The 16377-nt window shown below is 43.0% G+C and overlaps 1 protein-coding gene across 3 annotated transcripts in view; it reads right to left on the reverse strand.

Moving 5' to 3' along the window:
* The window catches only part of LOC126548291 (neprilysin-1-like), a 100259-nt gene that overhangs the window by 5692 nt on the left and 78190 nt on the right, over positions 1 to 16377 (reverse strand). For all 3 annotated transcript variants that reach the window (XM_055063773.2, XM_050196441.3, XM_072287148.1), the window contains 13 exons: positions 16079 to 16165; positions 14813 to 14943; positions 12456 to 12681; positions 11389 to 11487; positions 10391 to 10468; positions 9438 to 9550; positions 8352 to 8407; positions 7605 to 7656; positions 6856 to 6923; positions 6028 to 6158; positions 2236 to 2301; positions 1390 to 1494; positions 662 to 738 (listed from right to left, as the gene is read on the reverse strand). In XM_055063773.2, the coding sequence (XP_054919748.1) occupies positions 662 to 738; positions 1390 to 1494; positions 2236 to 2301; positions 6028 to 6158; positions 6856 to 6923; positions 7605 to 7656; positions 8352 to 8407; positions 9438 to 9550; positions 10391 to 10468; positions 11389 to 11487; positions 12456 to 12681; positions 14813 to 14943; positions 16079 to 16165 (1289 nt within the window). The remainder of the gene's footprint in view (positions 1 to 661; positions 739 to 1389; positions 1495 to 2235; positions 2302 to 6027; positions 6159 to 6855; positions 6924 to 7604; positions 7657 to 8351; positions 8408 to 9437; positions 9551 to 10390; positions 10469 to 11388; positions 11488 to 12455; positions 12682 to 14812; positions 14944 to 16078; positions 16166 to 16377) is intronic.

A 16377-nucleotide genomic window follows, 5' to 3' on the forward strand; every position in this document is an offset into this window, starting at 1 on the left:
CCTAGCATGCTTCTCGAGGTGCTGTGCGGTGATTACGATACACATAGCACACAAACAGGATATATACGCATACACGCACTCACTTACACAACAGAGATGCTTACGAAGTTAACAGGGAACCCTATTACACGGAGACGTGGGAGCAGTTCGTATTCAACTGTAATAGCGCAGGAATAAAACTGGGGAGAATAAAGGGTGACAACACAAGGCTCAAGATCCTGCAATTCAGAGAACGTTCGCGCGACGTTCAGAGTTTGAAACTGATCACGGGTATAGAAACCGAGCGCGTCACGAAGTGACACGTTATCTTTGGAGATCTTGAATTTTTTGGTTTGCTTGTGTTTTCTTCGGTGGCCACTTTCGAAGCTTATAGATTGTATTATCATTCCATATAAGGGTAAGTACAGAGTCATCATTATAGAAGTAAAATCGCGTCATATTCAGCGCTCCTGTTCGTTCTATCTTAAGCTTCGGTTTCCCCGGTCTGCGCCAGGTAAATAGAGTGCGCAGTAACAAGAACTTGCATTGTGTGTTAAATCAGAAGCAAGGTGTCAGTTATGATATCTTCCTACGTAACTAAAATAGTTGAAACAGTGGGGATACCAGACCCTACCTGAACGTACAAGAATGTTGAGAGTAAGAGAGGCATCGTGGTGTTTACCTGTATTTCGATGGACTGTGCGTGTCGTACTGGATGTCGTTCTTAAGTTCTTGCGTTCTCATGTTGGTGCACCAGGCCTGCAGAGTGATAGAAGGAGAAAATACAATAATCGTAGTGGATGTTAAATTTCGTGTAAGTGCAACACGCAGTAACACGCATTGATAGCATGATACGAGACTGTCGCTGTGTCGGACAATTCGCTTGTGCGTCCTGAAGGAACTGCAATTATTGAACACACACAAAAGGAAAAAAACTAGTTTACAACAAATGAAAATATCCGGTGACACCAAGGCACTTTCCACACAACAGCCAACATATAAACAACGCAGGCTTGTGCTGGAACAAAATACGAGCATGTTCCAAAATGGGGCCTTGTGTTAGCTTTTTCGATCTAAACAGGAGTAGGGAGTCTCTGGCGCGGTTTTACATTGATTCCGATACTTTCTTTATCTTATTTTAAGAGTTACAAATATACAAAACTGATAAGAAAGTTGCTTAGCACTCAATCTTTTTTTTTTTTTCAGGTTACAGCACGTTCGACACAAAACAAAAAGGAGCACTTAAAAAGTATTCAGCAAAGATAGGAGTCGATGTACGGTTTGATACGACTTGATTGACGCGAAACTCCAAAATCACTTTGGTACGGGTAAATTGTCGTTGAGTGACATAGTGATGCCACAAGAAAAGCCGCATTTGCGCTGATCATTTTAAACACAGATTCCACGTACCGTAGCCGTGGAGATGAAGAACACCTGGTCGCTGGTGAAGCGCTCGAGACCGGGCAGAGCAACGCCATTTGGCTTTCCCAGCTTGGCCAAGCTGATCCGATACGCCTGCCAGAGACACAACGAGGTGCGTTTTAACAGTGGAGAAAGCGAGAGAAATATTTGTGCCGCAATGGCGCAATTGCGTTTCTAACGTAAGCAAAGCTCTTGCGCAGTTTTAACATGTGGTATACGGCTGGTATCGATAAATTTTGAAGAGAACGACACAAAAATAACGATGTTTTCTTAGGGCTATAGATATTCGCATTCGATGAAACCGTAACGACATGCGGTGGTACAGTGACAACATTATGGCAGTAAACTACAACGACATTTTGTAAACTATATCGCAAGCAATTATTATTTTGCCAATTGCTGTATAAACATCTAGGGCTTAAAAACTGACAAGTAGTCACCGCTGTGTACAATATGATTAAGTTTGTCCACCTTAAACGGCGTAATGGCTGCATCTCCTATGTTTTTTTTTTTTTTTTTTTTCGTGTGGGTCTGTGTATTCCGGAGATGCATCACTGCAAATTCTGTGCTTCGAATATAATGAGATTCTTGAGATTATAACTCTTCGTTCGCATTTCTTTCATTAAAAAAACAAAATAAACAGCACGAGATTGCTAATAACACAACAAAACTGTTGTTGCCTTAGAACATTCCGGCCGCTGGTATGGAGGCACATTGGCTTACAGCACACAATTACAAAACTGAGGGTTCCGCGTTGAACCCATGAGGCTATATATTTAAGAAGTTAGTCGCTATCGTCAACAAATCGCGTGACCTCCGACAAATTTTACTTACCCGAAAAGCCTCCCGAATGCCACCGTTGTCAGCGATGTTCTCTCCTTGCGTGTTGATGCCATTGAGCTGAGAAAATGAAGCAAAAAAACAGAAGAGAGAGAGAGAGGAGGAGTTCTCTAATGAATCCTGGTGTGGTTTGCCTGACGGCATGCCAAGCGTGCTACTTCAGATGAATAGGATGGAAACTGGAATGATGTGCACAGTTGACAACACAGATACACAAAACACAGCACTCAACACTCCAGTAAAGAGTGTTATTGGGACCAGTGTCTCCAAGGAAACACAAAAGTGGCTCCGTTGCACGAGAGGCCCAGGTAGCGCTTGTCCATGGTCCAAGGACGTGCCTTAGCTCAAGGGATGACCGTTTTTGTTGAAAATTTGAGCGCAGACATCAAGGCCCTTCTTTGTGGCGTAAATATAGCCTGCGAGCTCAGACTAGGTACAGGGCGAAAGAGACTATGTTCGTGAACTACGTCGCTAGGGGTAATACTGCAGTTGAGTTTGCAACATTGCTGACGACACTCTTCGATGGCCTCCCACGAGATGAGGATGATAAAAACGTTTTATTGAAAGGAAAAAGGGAGGGGAGTTAGGAGAAGGGTGGTCGGATTCTTATTCCGTAATTCCGTTGGCTAAGGCCGCCGCCCTAGCTCTTTCCACGAGGGCTCGCTGGTCCTCGAGGGTTGAGCTGGACAGGGCTGCCTCCCGTTCTTCCCACGTTGGCTGTCGTATAGTTTCTAAAGCACTATTAGCCTGGCAGGCCCATACCGTATGGTACAAATCTGCTTTCTGCCTGCAGAATTTACACTCGGCCCAAAAGGATTGAGGCTCAATAGCACGTAGCTTGACTGGGTTATTAAAAGACATGGTTTGTAATCTTCGTAAAATACATTCTTCTGATTTATCTAATCCCTTGGTCGGGCCCGGGTATTTTCGTCGCGATAAGCGTAAGTGCTGCAATACATCTGCATAAGTTATTAATGGCACTAGGAAGTCCGAGTCTTCGGGGGACCCGGGGGAGAAAAGCTCGGGCGCGAGAAAAAGCCATTGTTCAGTCTGTTTGCCGAGTGATGAAGTTTACGCTCTCCTTTTGGAAAACATTGTTTGCCTTGTATTATCAAGAAGAAGTTTTGCTTCAGGAACAACTACGATTTTCGCATTCAGATACACGTAAAGCACGAAATCGGTTCAGACAACCGCTGAATCGATTATGAAGGAAATTTCTTGTATTTGAAAGACAAAGATAGATTCTACCGACCGTGTAAAGCAGTGCTTTGATTCATAGCCTCGTAGTTATTATATGAAAGTTTCCGAATATCAGTAACTTGAAAAATAAAATACTAAACAACAAAGCTTAAACATCCTTAAATCCGCACCAAACACAGATATGGTAGTTCCCTAAACTCCACCTGTTAGGGCATCTAGAGATGTGCTACAGAAGAGTTAGAGCTTACGTGACATTGTTATAATCAAAGCCCTACTCGCAAATTAGTCATATTTAAGAGAGGTCTATAATAAATCAATTTTGTCCGCCTTGGTGGCGCAGTAGGTGCAATTTACAGAAATGTTATTATTTTTTTTTTAATTTTTCAGTCAGAAATTTGTAAAAACGATTCCTCAGTTTATGTAAATTTCGAAATCTTTAAAGAAGCCTGCAAACATATTGTTCAAATAAATTTGAAACAGTCGGTATATACAGTACAGCCGTTAAATATTAAAATGTACTTGAAATAGGGAAAAACGTCACCAAAGTGGGTCGAGTCAATGCGGAGAAAAACTTCTGCAATTTCATGCGTTTAGATGGGAGCGCCTGAGCTAAAGGTTCCTATACCGTGCCTCGGACGAACTGCGTTCCTCCGCGGGTTTAAGGTAGAAAAGGCAAAAGACGATCTCAGCTGGTCGGCGGTACTCTGCATTGAATAGCATTGCCATGGACGAGGCTAGCCTTGTCTCAGTGCTTAGCCGGGCTTTTGGTAAATGGCAGCACGTAATCAATATGCAGCGCAAACTGAAGCAAATTAATTATCTTTGAGGAGGCAATACATGTTAGTAACCGGGAGTTTTAAAAAACTAATTTAGCCATTCCTGGTCAGAATTCGGGGTAAGAATGGGGCACGGGAGGCATTAAGCTGGACAAAGTTTTCTGCTAATATGTGCTTTCACCTTGCACTGAGCAGCGTGCAGGCTGCTGCCGTTCGGAATGTGAAAATGGCAGCAGCGAATATTTTGTACATTATTGAGATGCAACGCAACGTTTCGCGAAACTAAAGAAAACAAATACTAAGATAAAATACTCGAGAGGCTAGCTACATCTGCAAACATACGTAACGAACTGTCCTTATCCGCAAACATTACACCATATAACCTGGTATAAGCAAATATAGCTGCCATTTTATGTGCAACCAGTACAACAAACAACTGCTGCTAATCAGACTTGTAAAGGCTTCCTCATCCTGAAGGTCATCGTTTCCGCGGGAAGAAATGTAGCACGAGAAAATCATCTCAAAGAACGATGTCCTTTGAAAAGAAAAAGAAACAAACGAAACTCAATGTACGCGTGTGAGCTGTTGTGTGTAGGTCAGCATTATGATAAAGACCGTCTGGTTTTTTTTTTTTCAGAACGCTGGAAAGTGAGAAAAGTTTTAAAGGCTACGCCTTATCTTTCAAGCAGTGTGATGTGCGTATCAGCGGTGCTGCCCGAGGTGTTGCCGATATGAAATTTCGATTTCTGGCTCCAAGCAAGTAGTTCAAGCTTATAAATATAGTTAACAGTGCTTCATATAAGCGCTGAATTGGGCTTCTTGTGTTCTCTTGAAACTCATTCGCAGTTTCTCGTGCGTGCCCTATGACCATTGCAACGAGGTCCGATATTTGCATGTTTTTACCAAATGAAAGTTCCGTGAGTATTCCAGGGTTGTCTCATCCTCGGCGCTTTTAGGTGCCTTCGCGTGTCCCTATGGGGCCACTTGTCAGACAAGCATTGCCGCCTTCTTATGCTTACTCTAAGGGAGTGCACCGATCTATTCAGTGTTGACAAGAAAGTTCATGTAAACCAAATAGTGAGTTTCTACCTGTACTCGTAACCATAATACACTGCACAGAATACAAAAACATCGAAGTTATTGATGGCAGCAGCACCGCTTGTAGCGCCCACATAGTGACATATACGTCTTTTCATGCTTACAACCCTTTAGCAAGATTCCTATATTGCATTATTGTTTTCGCAAAAAGGTTAAAATAAAGCGACATGTACGCGAATGAATGTTGTAACCAATGCCTGTGCACCAGAAGAAGGCTAACCTGCCGTAACTTTAATGACCCTATGCTGAATAAATAGTTTTCGTAAGCGACACAAGTTCACGCCACCATCACGACTGCGCATGTCGGTGCCTCTGGTGTACCGGCATCCCATAACGCGTAAAAGCACCTTTACGGCCAGGTTAAAACTGCGTTAAATACTGCTTAACGTAATGGTTTACAGCTCATGACAATCCCGGTCGTTACATTTGCCGTGCGCAAGTACTTCTTGTTTTTATCATGCTCTAAAAGCGTTGAATTTGACATTCTTAGCGTTTGAGCAATTTGCCATATTCGGCACCCGGCAGAGGCGGTAACCGATAAGCGATCACGAGACATCATAAGATCGTTTCCCCTCGAACTGCCATCTAGAAAGCTACACGTACTTGCTATCGAACACACCTTCAAACGCCGATTCGCCGTCGTGGCCTATGCCTCGAATCGACAGAGGTATTCGCGGAAATTTCCCTAATATATTCGGATTTGAAGACGTACGTTCATGCCCGCTTGTGGATCGACGATGCTGCCGTACTGCTCGATGAAGCACTTGGCACGGTCGAGGAACTTTTGCCTGGTGTCGTGTGTCCACCAGTTCCGGAGGTTGCCTTCGAAGTCGAACTGGCTGCCTGCACGACGCGGAAAGAACAGAGCCCCGCTGAGGAGAGCCTTCACACAGTGAGAGGAACAAATGTTTTCACGAATGAAACATTGAGAGAGGGAACGAAGTGCTACCGTTGTTTTCTACATTTGCATTTACCCTAGTGGTTGTCTCTGCAGTCGGTTTTTTTTTACAAGTAGGCGATTTTCAACTGTCAGGTGTTCACGTATCAAAGTGAGGGTACTTAGAATGCTGCTATGGAAGTGATGAACGTCTTATTCGAGCATGAAATAAAGTTTAGCGATAATTTGAACACGACGGCGTAAGTACGGGGCCTCATTCAGGGAATTCAGCATTCATGGTTGGTTCTCCTGCGAGTTCATTGACGCGTACGCTGACAAAAATAAATGTGTCAAGGCGATACGTGGGGACCTCAGATTGCGTCAGGCCTGATGTATTGATTTTCCTGTGACGTTTATTTTTCACCCCTTACATTTATCACCGTGGCTTTTTTTCTGTATTGAACCACACTAATCTGTACACGCTGTTAATACACTTTACTTTGAAAGATTCCCACTGATGACGCATCAGAATACTAGCTTGTACTGAGAATCGAAAACCATTTTGACCACGCGTATAGTGTCGTCTGTTGGAAGCATTCATACTGCGGCCATGATTTTCACACTACCGAAACAGGTAAACCACGTAGACAAACCAATACTCACCTGCGTCATCAAAACCGTGAGTGATTTCATGGCCGATTATGGAGCCAATTGCACCCATGTTTACAGAACTGAAAGACAATGCACATATTTCCATGAAAGAAATGTTAAGAACAATCTGATCAGAACGTACATGGCTGCAGTGTGAAAACAAAAATAAAAAATGCATAAAGCAAGAAATTTATCGCTATTGACAGCGGACCGGAAACTGTCCCTGTACTGGTTTATTAAACGTGACTATTTGGGCCACAGTTATTTGGCTGAATTCGTGGTGCGGCTTTTAGTGAACTCCCTTTCCCCAACGTAGGGTAGCCAACCAGACCCTTGACTGGTTAACATCCCTGCCTTCCTATATTCCTCTCTCTCTCTCTTTCTCTCTCTCTCTCTCTCGACGACCTACAAATACTCACCTTATTCTTGCTCCGAGAGGGTAAATTGCAGAAGCAACGTAAGGCTTATAAGGAAAGCGAGTTCCGTTTGTGAATATACCTGCTGCTGCACTGTGGCTAGAAATATTTCATTCGACATTGAAAGGTGGTTTTTCTCTAAAATTCCCATTGGATTCGGTTCGGAAATTTGGTCATTCTAACAGCCTTGTAAAAGTAACCGAAAGATATGTTTTACTACTTGTGAATCGGAAAACATTGTTGGCTCCAATTTGCAAAAAGTGTACTGACTGTTTAACAGTCGATAAATATTTGCTTTCTCAGGCCCTTTCTTTGCGTAAGAGCGGTGACACAGGATGCACTCACGGTGGCAGGCCGTAGCCGTAGAAGGGACTCTGAAGGATTCCCGCGGGAAACGCTGAAATAAAAACAACAACAACGAATGGTCAGTAAGACAAAAACAAAAACAAAAAACAAACTCGGTTCCTCCTGTGGCCATTATCTCCGATAGATTGACGCAGTTAGGCACAGTTTCGAGCACATATTAGGCAAAAAGATACGTTTGTGTTCTTTTTTTATGCTTCTCTTGCCAGGGTGCTATATTACGTTTGTAAACTAGCTTCACACTAACATATTCTCCCCGAGGAGGCGCGGCTGTATCAAAATAATTATCAAAGGGCAAATAATTAATTATTGCATACTTTTCGCTGCTAATAACTCGCAATAAACGGGAAGCAGTGACCCCCAATACCACTAAACCAACGTTCGTACATGATTAGGTGGCATGTAGGTGGCGTGATTGTGAAACGACGCTTAAACAAACGATTACTACCGTAGCACGAGGCTGGAAATTGACTTTCCGGCGTGCGCGAAATAGTTTTCGTGCTCGTGAAACAATGACGCGGTAATTGTAAGTTACCGTGTGAAAATCATTGGTGTTTAGTGGTTTGAAATACGTGCTCCCTTCAATTCTAGTCGGCGGTGTCCACCATTTATCGTTACAGCAACCTTGAGGCGTTTTCCCGGACACGCGTCGGAAGCAACGCCAGTTGTTCTTTTGACGCTTGCTCCAAAGCTCGAACCTAATTAACTTGCTTTTCTTTGTGTACTTACCTATAGAATTAGCCACACGATTGTAGAAGGCATTCACGACTGCCGATCCAACATATCTGCAAGAGGAGTATACGATTGATTCATTGATTCATTCATTCATTCATAGATTGATTGAGCAAGTGATGACGTGATTATCTGAGTCAGTTAATAACGTATTAATTGATTACAAGTTCGCTAATTAATTTTATTGGCGTGAGTTTAAAGCCCTTAAATAATTGGAATATGACAACGATATAGTAGTGACAGGCTGCGGATGAATGTCGCCTATATAGGTTTCTTGACGTTCAGCTAAAGCTAACTATCCTTCCGTTTCTGCTTTCCGCTCAAACCTGAGTGCGGCCACCTCAGACGTGACTCAAACCTAGGACTTCAAGCTGAACAGCAGAATGCTGTGTAGCGTCCAAGCCGCCGCCCACGAAGAAGAAGCGTTCGTCCACGTTCGGTCGTCGGCTCAGCCATCGAGTAGTGTTACTTTTCTGCAAACCTCCCTTTGAGGTGTCGAGTGAGCTACCGAACACTTCGCAACGTGGCCAACGCGGTTCAAATCATGGATCCGAGACCTCAAGAAAGCGCGACGTACTGCTGAGCATTTCTCTCGCATCTACCGCTAAATCGCCACTGAATGTTTCTTTTTCTCTTTCTTTCTTTCTTTTTTACAGCGCTACATTTTACGGTTACCTCATTTGTGTTACATTGATAAGTTACTAATATTCAGGTTATAAGCTAAAGCGCGAGAGAAAACATGAGCTTTAATGTAGCATGACGCGGCAAAGTGGAAACAGTTGTCGTTTAACATGATTTCAACACGTCACTGACATTGGGGCATCATCATCATCATCATCATCATCATCATCATCATCATTGCGTGTGTATTTTTTTGAAGAGCATCGTTTTCTTCCACTTGACCCTTCACAACCGTTGCACCGGTTGGATGACTCTTGCAGTAGCATAGGGGAGATGCCAGTACAGTAGGGAAGCCTCAAATACATGATAAGCAATATAAATGAAATAAAAGGCATGCGTTATTCTTGTCACGGCTGCCATTTAATCGCGGTAACTATAAAAAGTACACAAAATATGGCTTACTCCTCACTTCTGTTGAAGGTTGTCCGAAGTTTCTCAAGCCTCTTGACCATTCCGTTATACCGAACGTTCAGGTAGACGTTCAGGAAAGGTGTTCCCGGTGTGATTGGCTTGATCTAAAGTGAAGAAAAAAATTCGTTTCCTGAGAGGAAAGCAGCGTCATTTTGGCACCATCACGGCGAAGCATTCCAGAGGGTGAGGTGCGAATCCGTTGAACATAAATAGTGCGCGTCAATGGACAACATTCACTTATCAAAGCGTCAAAACGATATGTGTCACTGTATTTGCTAAATGGTTACTAAGTTCTTCAAGGATATTATAAATAATACAGAAGAACACGTAAAGCTACCCAATTACGTATCAAGGCTTTGTAATGCTCCGTATAGTTAACGTCTGTGTAACCTGTCTCTTTCAATCCAAGCGTCGTCAACGAACAGTTTCGCACTGTTAACCCATCTCAGTTCGAACGCTCTATAACGTGGCGGCCACAAGGAGCGTATTTCTCTCAGACGTTTGCGACGTGGCCTGGCCTGTTGTATTCGCCTCCGTTTGGTGCTCAGCGATAACTAAGCCGTTAGTTACAGTATAGTTCCGGATCACATACCACGGGCTATCTTCAGCTACTACAGGCACGTGGGGCATATTATGTAATTCCAGTCTATATCGTCTAGAATTTTGTATTATATACTACATATATAATTCCAGTTGTAGTTCCAGCCATGCACATAAAATGCGCGACTCGAATTACAGCGCAGTTATTGTGCAGGGCGACAACGCCGGGAGACCCCTCGCGGAATATTTGTCGCGTATAGGTCAAACTTGGTCGATTCTTTATGCTCTGAAAAATCGCTCCGCCTAATAAAACTGTTGCATGGGCTCATTTTCACAGCCATTTCATTGATTCATGCAATACAAAATCACCACTGAGACAACCTCGCTAAGAAGAGCATACTCACAATGTCGTAGCGGCTGTTGAGGTGCGTGTTATTCTTCAGCCAACTCGGATAACCAATGTTGTCCACTATAGCGTTCAGCTGAAGAAAAAAGGACGCAAAATCACTGCTTATTATCACCTATGTTATGTTATCAATTTGGAAGCACGGAGGCTTCAGAGCGAACACGGAGACGTTCGTCCACGCATTCAACAAGTAGCGCTAGACAAAAAGACTTGGGTTGTGGGGATGTGTGTGGCGATGTAAGTGAAGCTGAAAAATATAACTAGGTATTCCTTAACAAGAGACAAAAAAAATTCGATACATACGAACTTCTGAAGCGTTTTCTCAGTCCAATCATAGTCCTTGTCTAATTAGGTATTCTTATAAAAAGTTACATGTATTCCACCTTTCGGGTAGCTGACTAAATAGTCGTCTTAACTAGACGCCGTTATAGACACACACACGCGCACACACATCCAGACTTGTGCGTTAATGTTCAATTTCTCAATATGCAATCGATTTCCTCAGTATACTAGCATGTGTTTCAGATTCGCTTGCGTATTTTCGTTCAGTATCATTAATGTGCAATAAAAAAAAAGTGTAGGTGTGTTTACTTTTTCGCCCTATATACTGCTTTTGCGCATTTCTCCTCTCGGTAGGTATGTGTTGCTTCAATGTCAGAGCTAAAAAGAAGGCAGTACCTTCAAAAGCATCTTGGGCGCGCTCTTAACATATCAAGTGGCCCAGAATTCATTATGATTGTATATTAATAAATAATGATGTTCGTGGTATTAATTGTCGTTGAATCAACATATTCATTCACAGTTCTGTTCCACTCATGGGACTTGCTGCTCACGCATTCTTAAAGTACGAACGCACCAAACATCCCATGGGAACACTATCGTGTGCCAGATAAGCACACCAAGATTTCCATGATCATAAGCCCAATGCACACAAATGGGAAAACAACGACAAGTTCCTTCACGGTACCAGCAAAAAAGCAGCACTAAGATCTCTACCTTGTTGGCGGCTTGGTCCTTTGTGTAGCCGTCCATCCAGTCGTTCTGTTGGAGGAGCGCACTAAAGGCGACTTTGAGATCAGAGACGAGTGAGTCCATCTGAAGAGGAAGCACAACACAGGTCGGATTTCAGAGCCCTGATAGTCAAATTATGAATTCGTTTTCAATAAGCTCGTCAGACGCAATACAGCGCTCTTGCCTCGGCCGGCAATCATTCCAGTTTACTTATCAGTATGCCAAGAGCCTGCAAGTTCAATGCAACACCCGGTACCCTGCACTGAACTGGAGGCCGACCGCGCTGCAATGACTTGCCTCAACTCTGGCGCTATGGGAACGAGGCCGACGAACCTCTAATTTACTTCCCTCAATTTTGTGGATGCACATCGCGAATATATGCGAAGTAAAAGGAAACACTAACGGTACAAAGTGTGAGTTTTTAATACAGAAACCTGACGCTTGGAGAAGTGCGTCGGCGGCGCTGCGCGCTGTTCAATAGAAATCGGTATTCGTGCGTTCGTGTAATCCTTCTACTTACGATATCACACAAGCAATGGTAGTTCAGAACGAATTTTTGAGTACCACAATATCTGAATACACAAATACACAAAGGAAGTTAGCACGGACAAGCGTAAAAGACAGACACCAGAAGTGTTATTTCGTGCGCTTCTGCTATCCTACGTCGCCAGAGTTTCTATGAAGTCTCCGTATGCTCCAGAAATGGAGTCGGGCTCGCAAGAATGAAATGTCGAGTCTGATGGATGGTTATTGGATTGGGTACACCTCCTTCGGTAAAGCGGCTGTGGACGCTTTAAACTAAAAAAAAAAAGGGAACGCCCTGAGTTGATCACGTGGTGACCATCATGTCTGCAGGTTAAGTAATACGACGGTGTAAGTTGCAAGAAAATGCTCCGAATTTAAGCGAGAATCACCGAAATGGGACCACCCTCCGAAACGCGGCTAGTATTTGTCAAGTTCCAACGTACAACGTTTTCGAAAACGTTTAGATGCGTGCTGGTGAGCGGCCCTTTGAAACCGGTTCTGACCACAACCGCCAATACTGCACTCACGTCATCTTTCGCCTGTGGGCTGAATTCCCTGTCGATGTAGAGCCTTCCCATGGGGTGATCCAGTAACGCGCTGATACTGCCGATGCAGCGCTGCCATATGGGCAGGATCTTCTCCACTCCTTGCACGACGCGCACGAACTCGAATTCCAACTTGCGCAGAAGCTTAGACGACGTTGGCCCAAAGTTCTGCATCAGTCGCCATCCGACGTAGTTGTAGATGGTGGACCTGCAGGAAGGCATCCAGTAAGGAGCTTCTTCGACGCAATAATAATAATAATAATAATAATAATAATAATAATAATAATAATAATAATAATAATAATAATAATAATAATAGTAATAATAATAATAATAATAATAATAATAAAAGTTTAGTGCAACGCTAAGCTACGTGCACTGAGAAGGAAATCTGGATCTACTGGTTGTTTCATGTTAACTACTGAGCACGAACTGTTCGCAGCCCGAAAAGTAAAACAGAAGACTGAGATGGAAGTTTGAACTTCAAGCGTCCTCTAAGCAATGACCTAAAGCGTCATTCAACGTTTCAACGTTGGGAACTTGTCTTCGCCCTGACGAAGACGCGTTCTTTTTGTTCCACCGTTGTTGGACACTCTCAAGCCTTTATCTCACCGTGAAAACAGCATCTTGTTTGAAGTTCTACTGCCTTGTCTTTCGTCAGGCTTTGCGCAGTTGTCACCCAGTAGTTAAGTCCGCAGTAACCAAGTACGGAGCCCTGCGATTTATTTCGCGACATATACGCTTGTCACGATGCACGTGACCAGAGTTTTTGTTCGACGCAATATGTGAGATAAGGCATACGCATTTATCGTTCCAGTCTTCCTTTTGATGTAGCACTGCTTCGGACGAAGTGGAATTTCAAATCCACGTCGTACACTGAGCGCAGTAATGAGCTCAAAATCCACGGCTACGAACAAACCCAACGCAACAGCCCTATTTATAGACATGCGCCCTTTCTATGGGACTGAGTCTATTATTTTTCTTGACTGTTTATTTTGTATTATCATGACAGTTGCAAACAAGGTGTACAGTATGTGTGCTTGCTTTGAACGCTCATGTGTTTACATGATTTACGTGGACGTTAAAGAACCTTAGGTAGTCAAAATTAATACAGAGTACTCCACTATGGCGTGCCTCACAATCATGTCGTGCTTTTGGCTTGTAAAAACACAGAAATATATTAATGTAATTTTGCTTGCTTTCAAGTAGAGCTTCCTTAGAAACGAGCGTCCTCGTTGTTTTCATACCTGTGCTTTCTGTGCTTGGGCTCCAGTGCTTTACCTGCCATGAGTGTCTTTCTTTTTTGTTTTCATTTTTGACCGAGTTCTTGCACAGATTTGGTGGAACAACATAGGCGGACTTTCATGTAATTCGGTTATAGGAAGAGTCGGAGAGAACTTCAGTTTTAAATTACGCGAATTATTATTTTTTTTTTTTGAACAACGCCCATTAACGTCATCTATCACTTTCGTGCTATTAAATTCCTCATGCATTAATAAAAAGTTTTGAAGTGAATAATTCGCACTTGGTGTGTTTTTTTTTTCTTTTTTAGCGTGGCTATGACTCATGTGTCTCAGCGTATTCTTCGTGCTCGTCTTGTGCGCAAAAAGCTGCATTCATGTCCTACCAACATGCGCAAACAATCACCTTATCGAAATCTTAGCCGACAAAGGTGACGCTCATGCACCTTGTTTCCAAAGTGCCCACGTAACTTCTAATATGTCGCACCGACAATACCAAATGTTTGTCATTTCATTGGCGCTAGGCACAACCAAGATTTAGGCGGCAGACAAGTTTGTTGTGTAAAATGCTAAGCGGTTCGCCGCTAGCTTTCTCTGCAAACATTAGTTTCCGAAAAAGGAACTATTAAACATTGCTTCAAAAAAATAGCGTACACCATGCTCCATGCACGCAACACACGACCTGCTCGGTGTTTCATAAACACAGTCGACGGTGGCACAGAAATAGACAAACCGATAAAATTATAAATATTTCTACCACACGATAGATCCAACTGGCAAATAACACGTGTAAATCGAGAGGGAAGAATCTTTAACACGACTGGAGACATTAGGCATATAGGCCACCGCCATGGCTTGTACTCAACTACGGTGTCGATTATGTTTAACACAAATAGCATAAGTTAGCGGATGCGTAGTGAATCAACCAGGCGCTAGTTGACCAAACAATTCAAGCACGAGAAAATGTCGTCATCGACATTTCTTCCCGTCGTGTGTATTTCGTTACGTCGGTTACAAAACCGTATGGTCGTTGGAAACTACGTAACTGGAACAGGCACATTTTTTTAAGCAGCAGTGAGATGTTGTATTGGGACTCACCCTTCGACCGTCTTGAGAAAGTCGAGCGTGGAATTGTAGTATTCCGGCTCCCTCATGACAACACCTTCTTCCTCCGTCATTGTTAGATTGATTGGCTCGAAAATTCTGTTCAGTATGGTGAGCCAGTCCACCTAGAAGCAGCAACATACCGGTCGCGATCTTGATTTGCTGTCAAATTCAAAAGTCATCAAGCGTTACTATTCTAAGTAGCTTAAGCCTAGCATGAGCGGCGTCAAATCGCGCCGCTGTGTGCGCACTGGAGAAGGGTCCAATGCTCGTGCCTATTGCATGAAACAACGCTTCCTTTCATTAGCACCGTTGTCCTAAGAATGAAGCGTACGACTACTCTCCCAACATCTAACTTCTCCAACAACGAGAGCCTATTATAATTTTTAAAATGTCTTTCTCGCTGCACACCTTTGACTCTTGGTCAGGCATTTTATATTAAGTAGCAGTTACGCACTGACTTTTAGACACAAAATTAAAGACTTTTCGGTACAACTTAGACACAAGGCATTTTATTTTCAGTGTCTTCGTCTTGATTTTCGCACAGAAAAGCGTGCCTACGTTGGGATTTTAGATCATATAATGATATTAGGAAAATTACAGACAAATATATTTATCCTACAAGTGAGCGTATAGTTAAATATCTTTTCTCCCAAAAAGAAAAAGAAAAGCCGTAAATGAGTCTAACGATGTATGCTTTTGTGGCCTAAGTAACATCATGCCCTAAAATATCACTTTCAGTTTCAGTTTCAGCTTATTATTCTTTATATACAATGAATGGGTAAAAGGCAATATACAACATTATATAGTAGAAACGTGCAAATATCACGTTTGTACAATCATGCACAAATGAGGTTGTCATTCGAAGCCCATTTTCATAAAAAACTCGTAGATAAAAACCAGCAGGAGTCTCTTATTTTTATTCTAGACGTATACACACACATGTAGGCTAAATTTCAAGATAATGAAACGTGCGCAAGGGCAAATTTACATATCAGGCACATTTTCTTGCTCGACGTTTCACCCTTCGGCTATTACACTCCCCCTCCCCCACCCCCCTTCAACAACAAGGGAAAAGCGCAGCGATTAGAGCTTACGTAACACTCATTGTTTTTATTCTCCTTCGACGTATTCTATACGTGACTGCCCGGAGCGTACGACGGTGTACCTGCGAAGAACAACACCGCAAGGCAACGACGTCTCCAGGAGCGTTTTCCTCCCACTGTGCGAACTGAGCAGAGTCGTGAGAAATGAACTTGCCTGAGGGAACTCCGCGCTCAAGTTGGCAATCGTCCGCCGGTTGTACATGGTGTCGAATACTCGTCGATCTTCCGGAGACCTCGTGCGCTGCAAGAAAAAAAAAATTCGAAGATGTCCTGCTCTAAGATTCTTCGCATGAAGCCATGATTCATTAGTGGTGTTTTCTTTCTATATGTTCTCTATCTTTGCCGTCTTTGTTTGCGCAGCAGGATTCCGGAAGAATGTACGTGCAATGTACTGGCATATATCCTTGAAGCGTCCGAAATTAGTTTTTGTTTTTTTCAGTTTTTTTTTTCTAC

The sequence above is a fragment of the Dermacentor andersoni genome, chromosome 3, assembly GCF_023375885.2.
Source record: "Dermacentor andersoni chromosome 3, qqDerAnde1_hic_scaffold, whole genome shotgun sequence".
Classification (NCBI taxonomy): Eukaryota; Metazoa; Arthropoda; class Arachnida; order Ixodida; family Ixodidae; genus Dermacentor; species Dermacentor andersoni.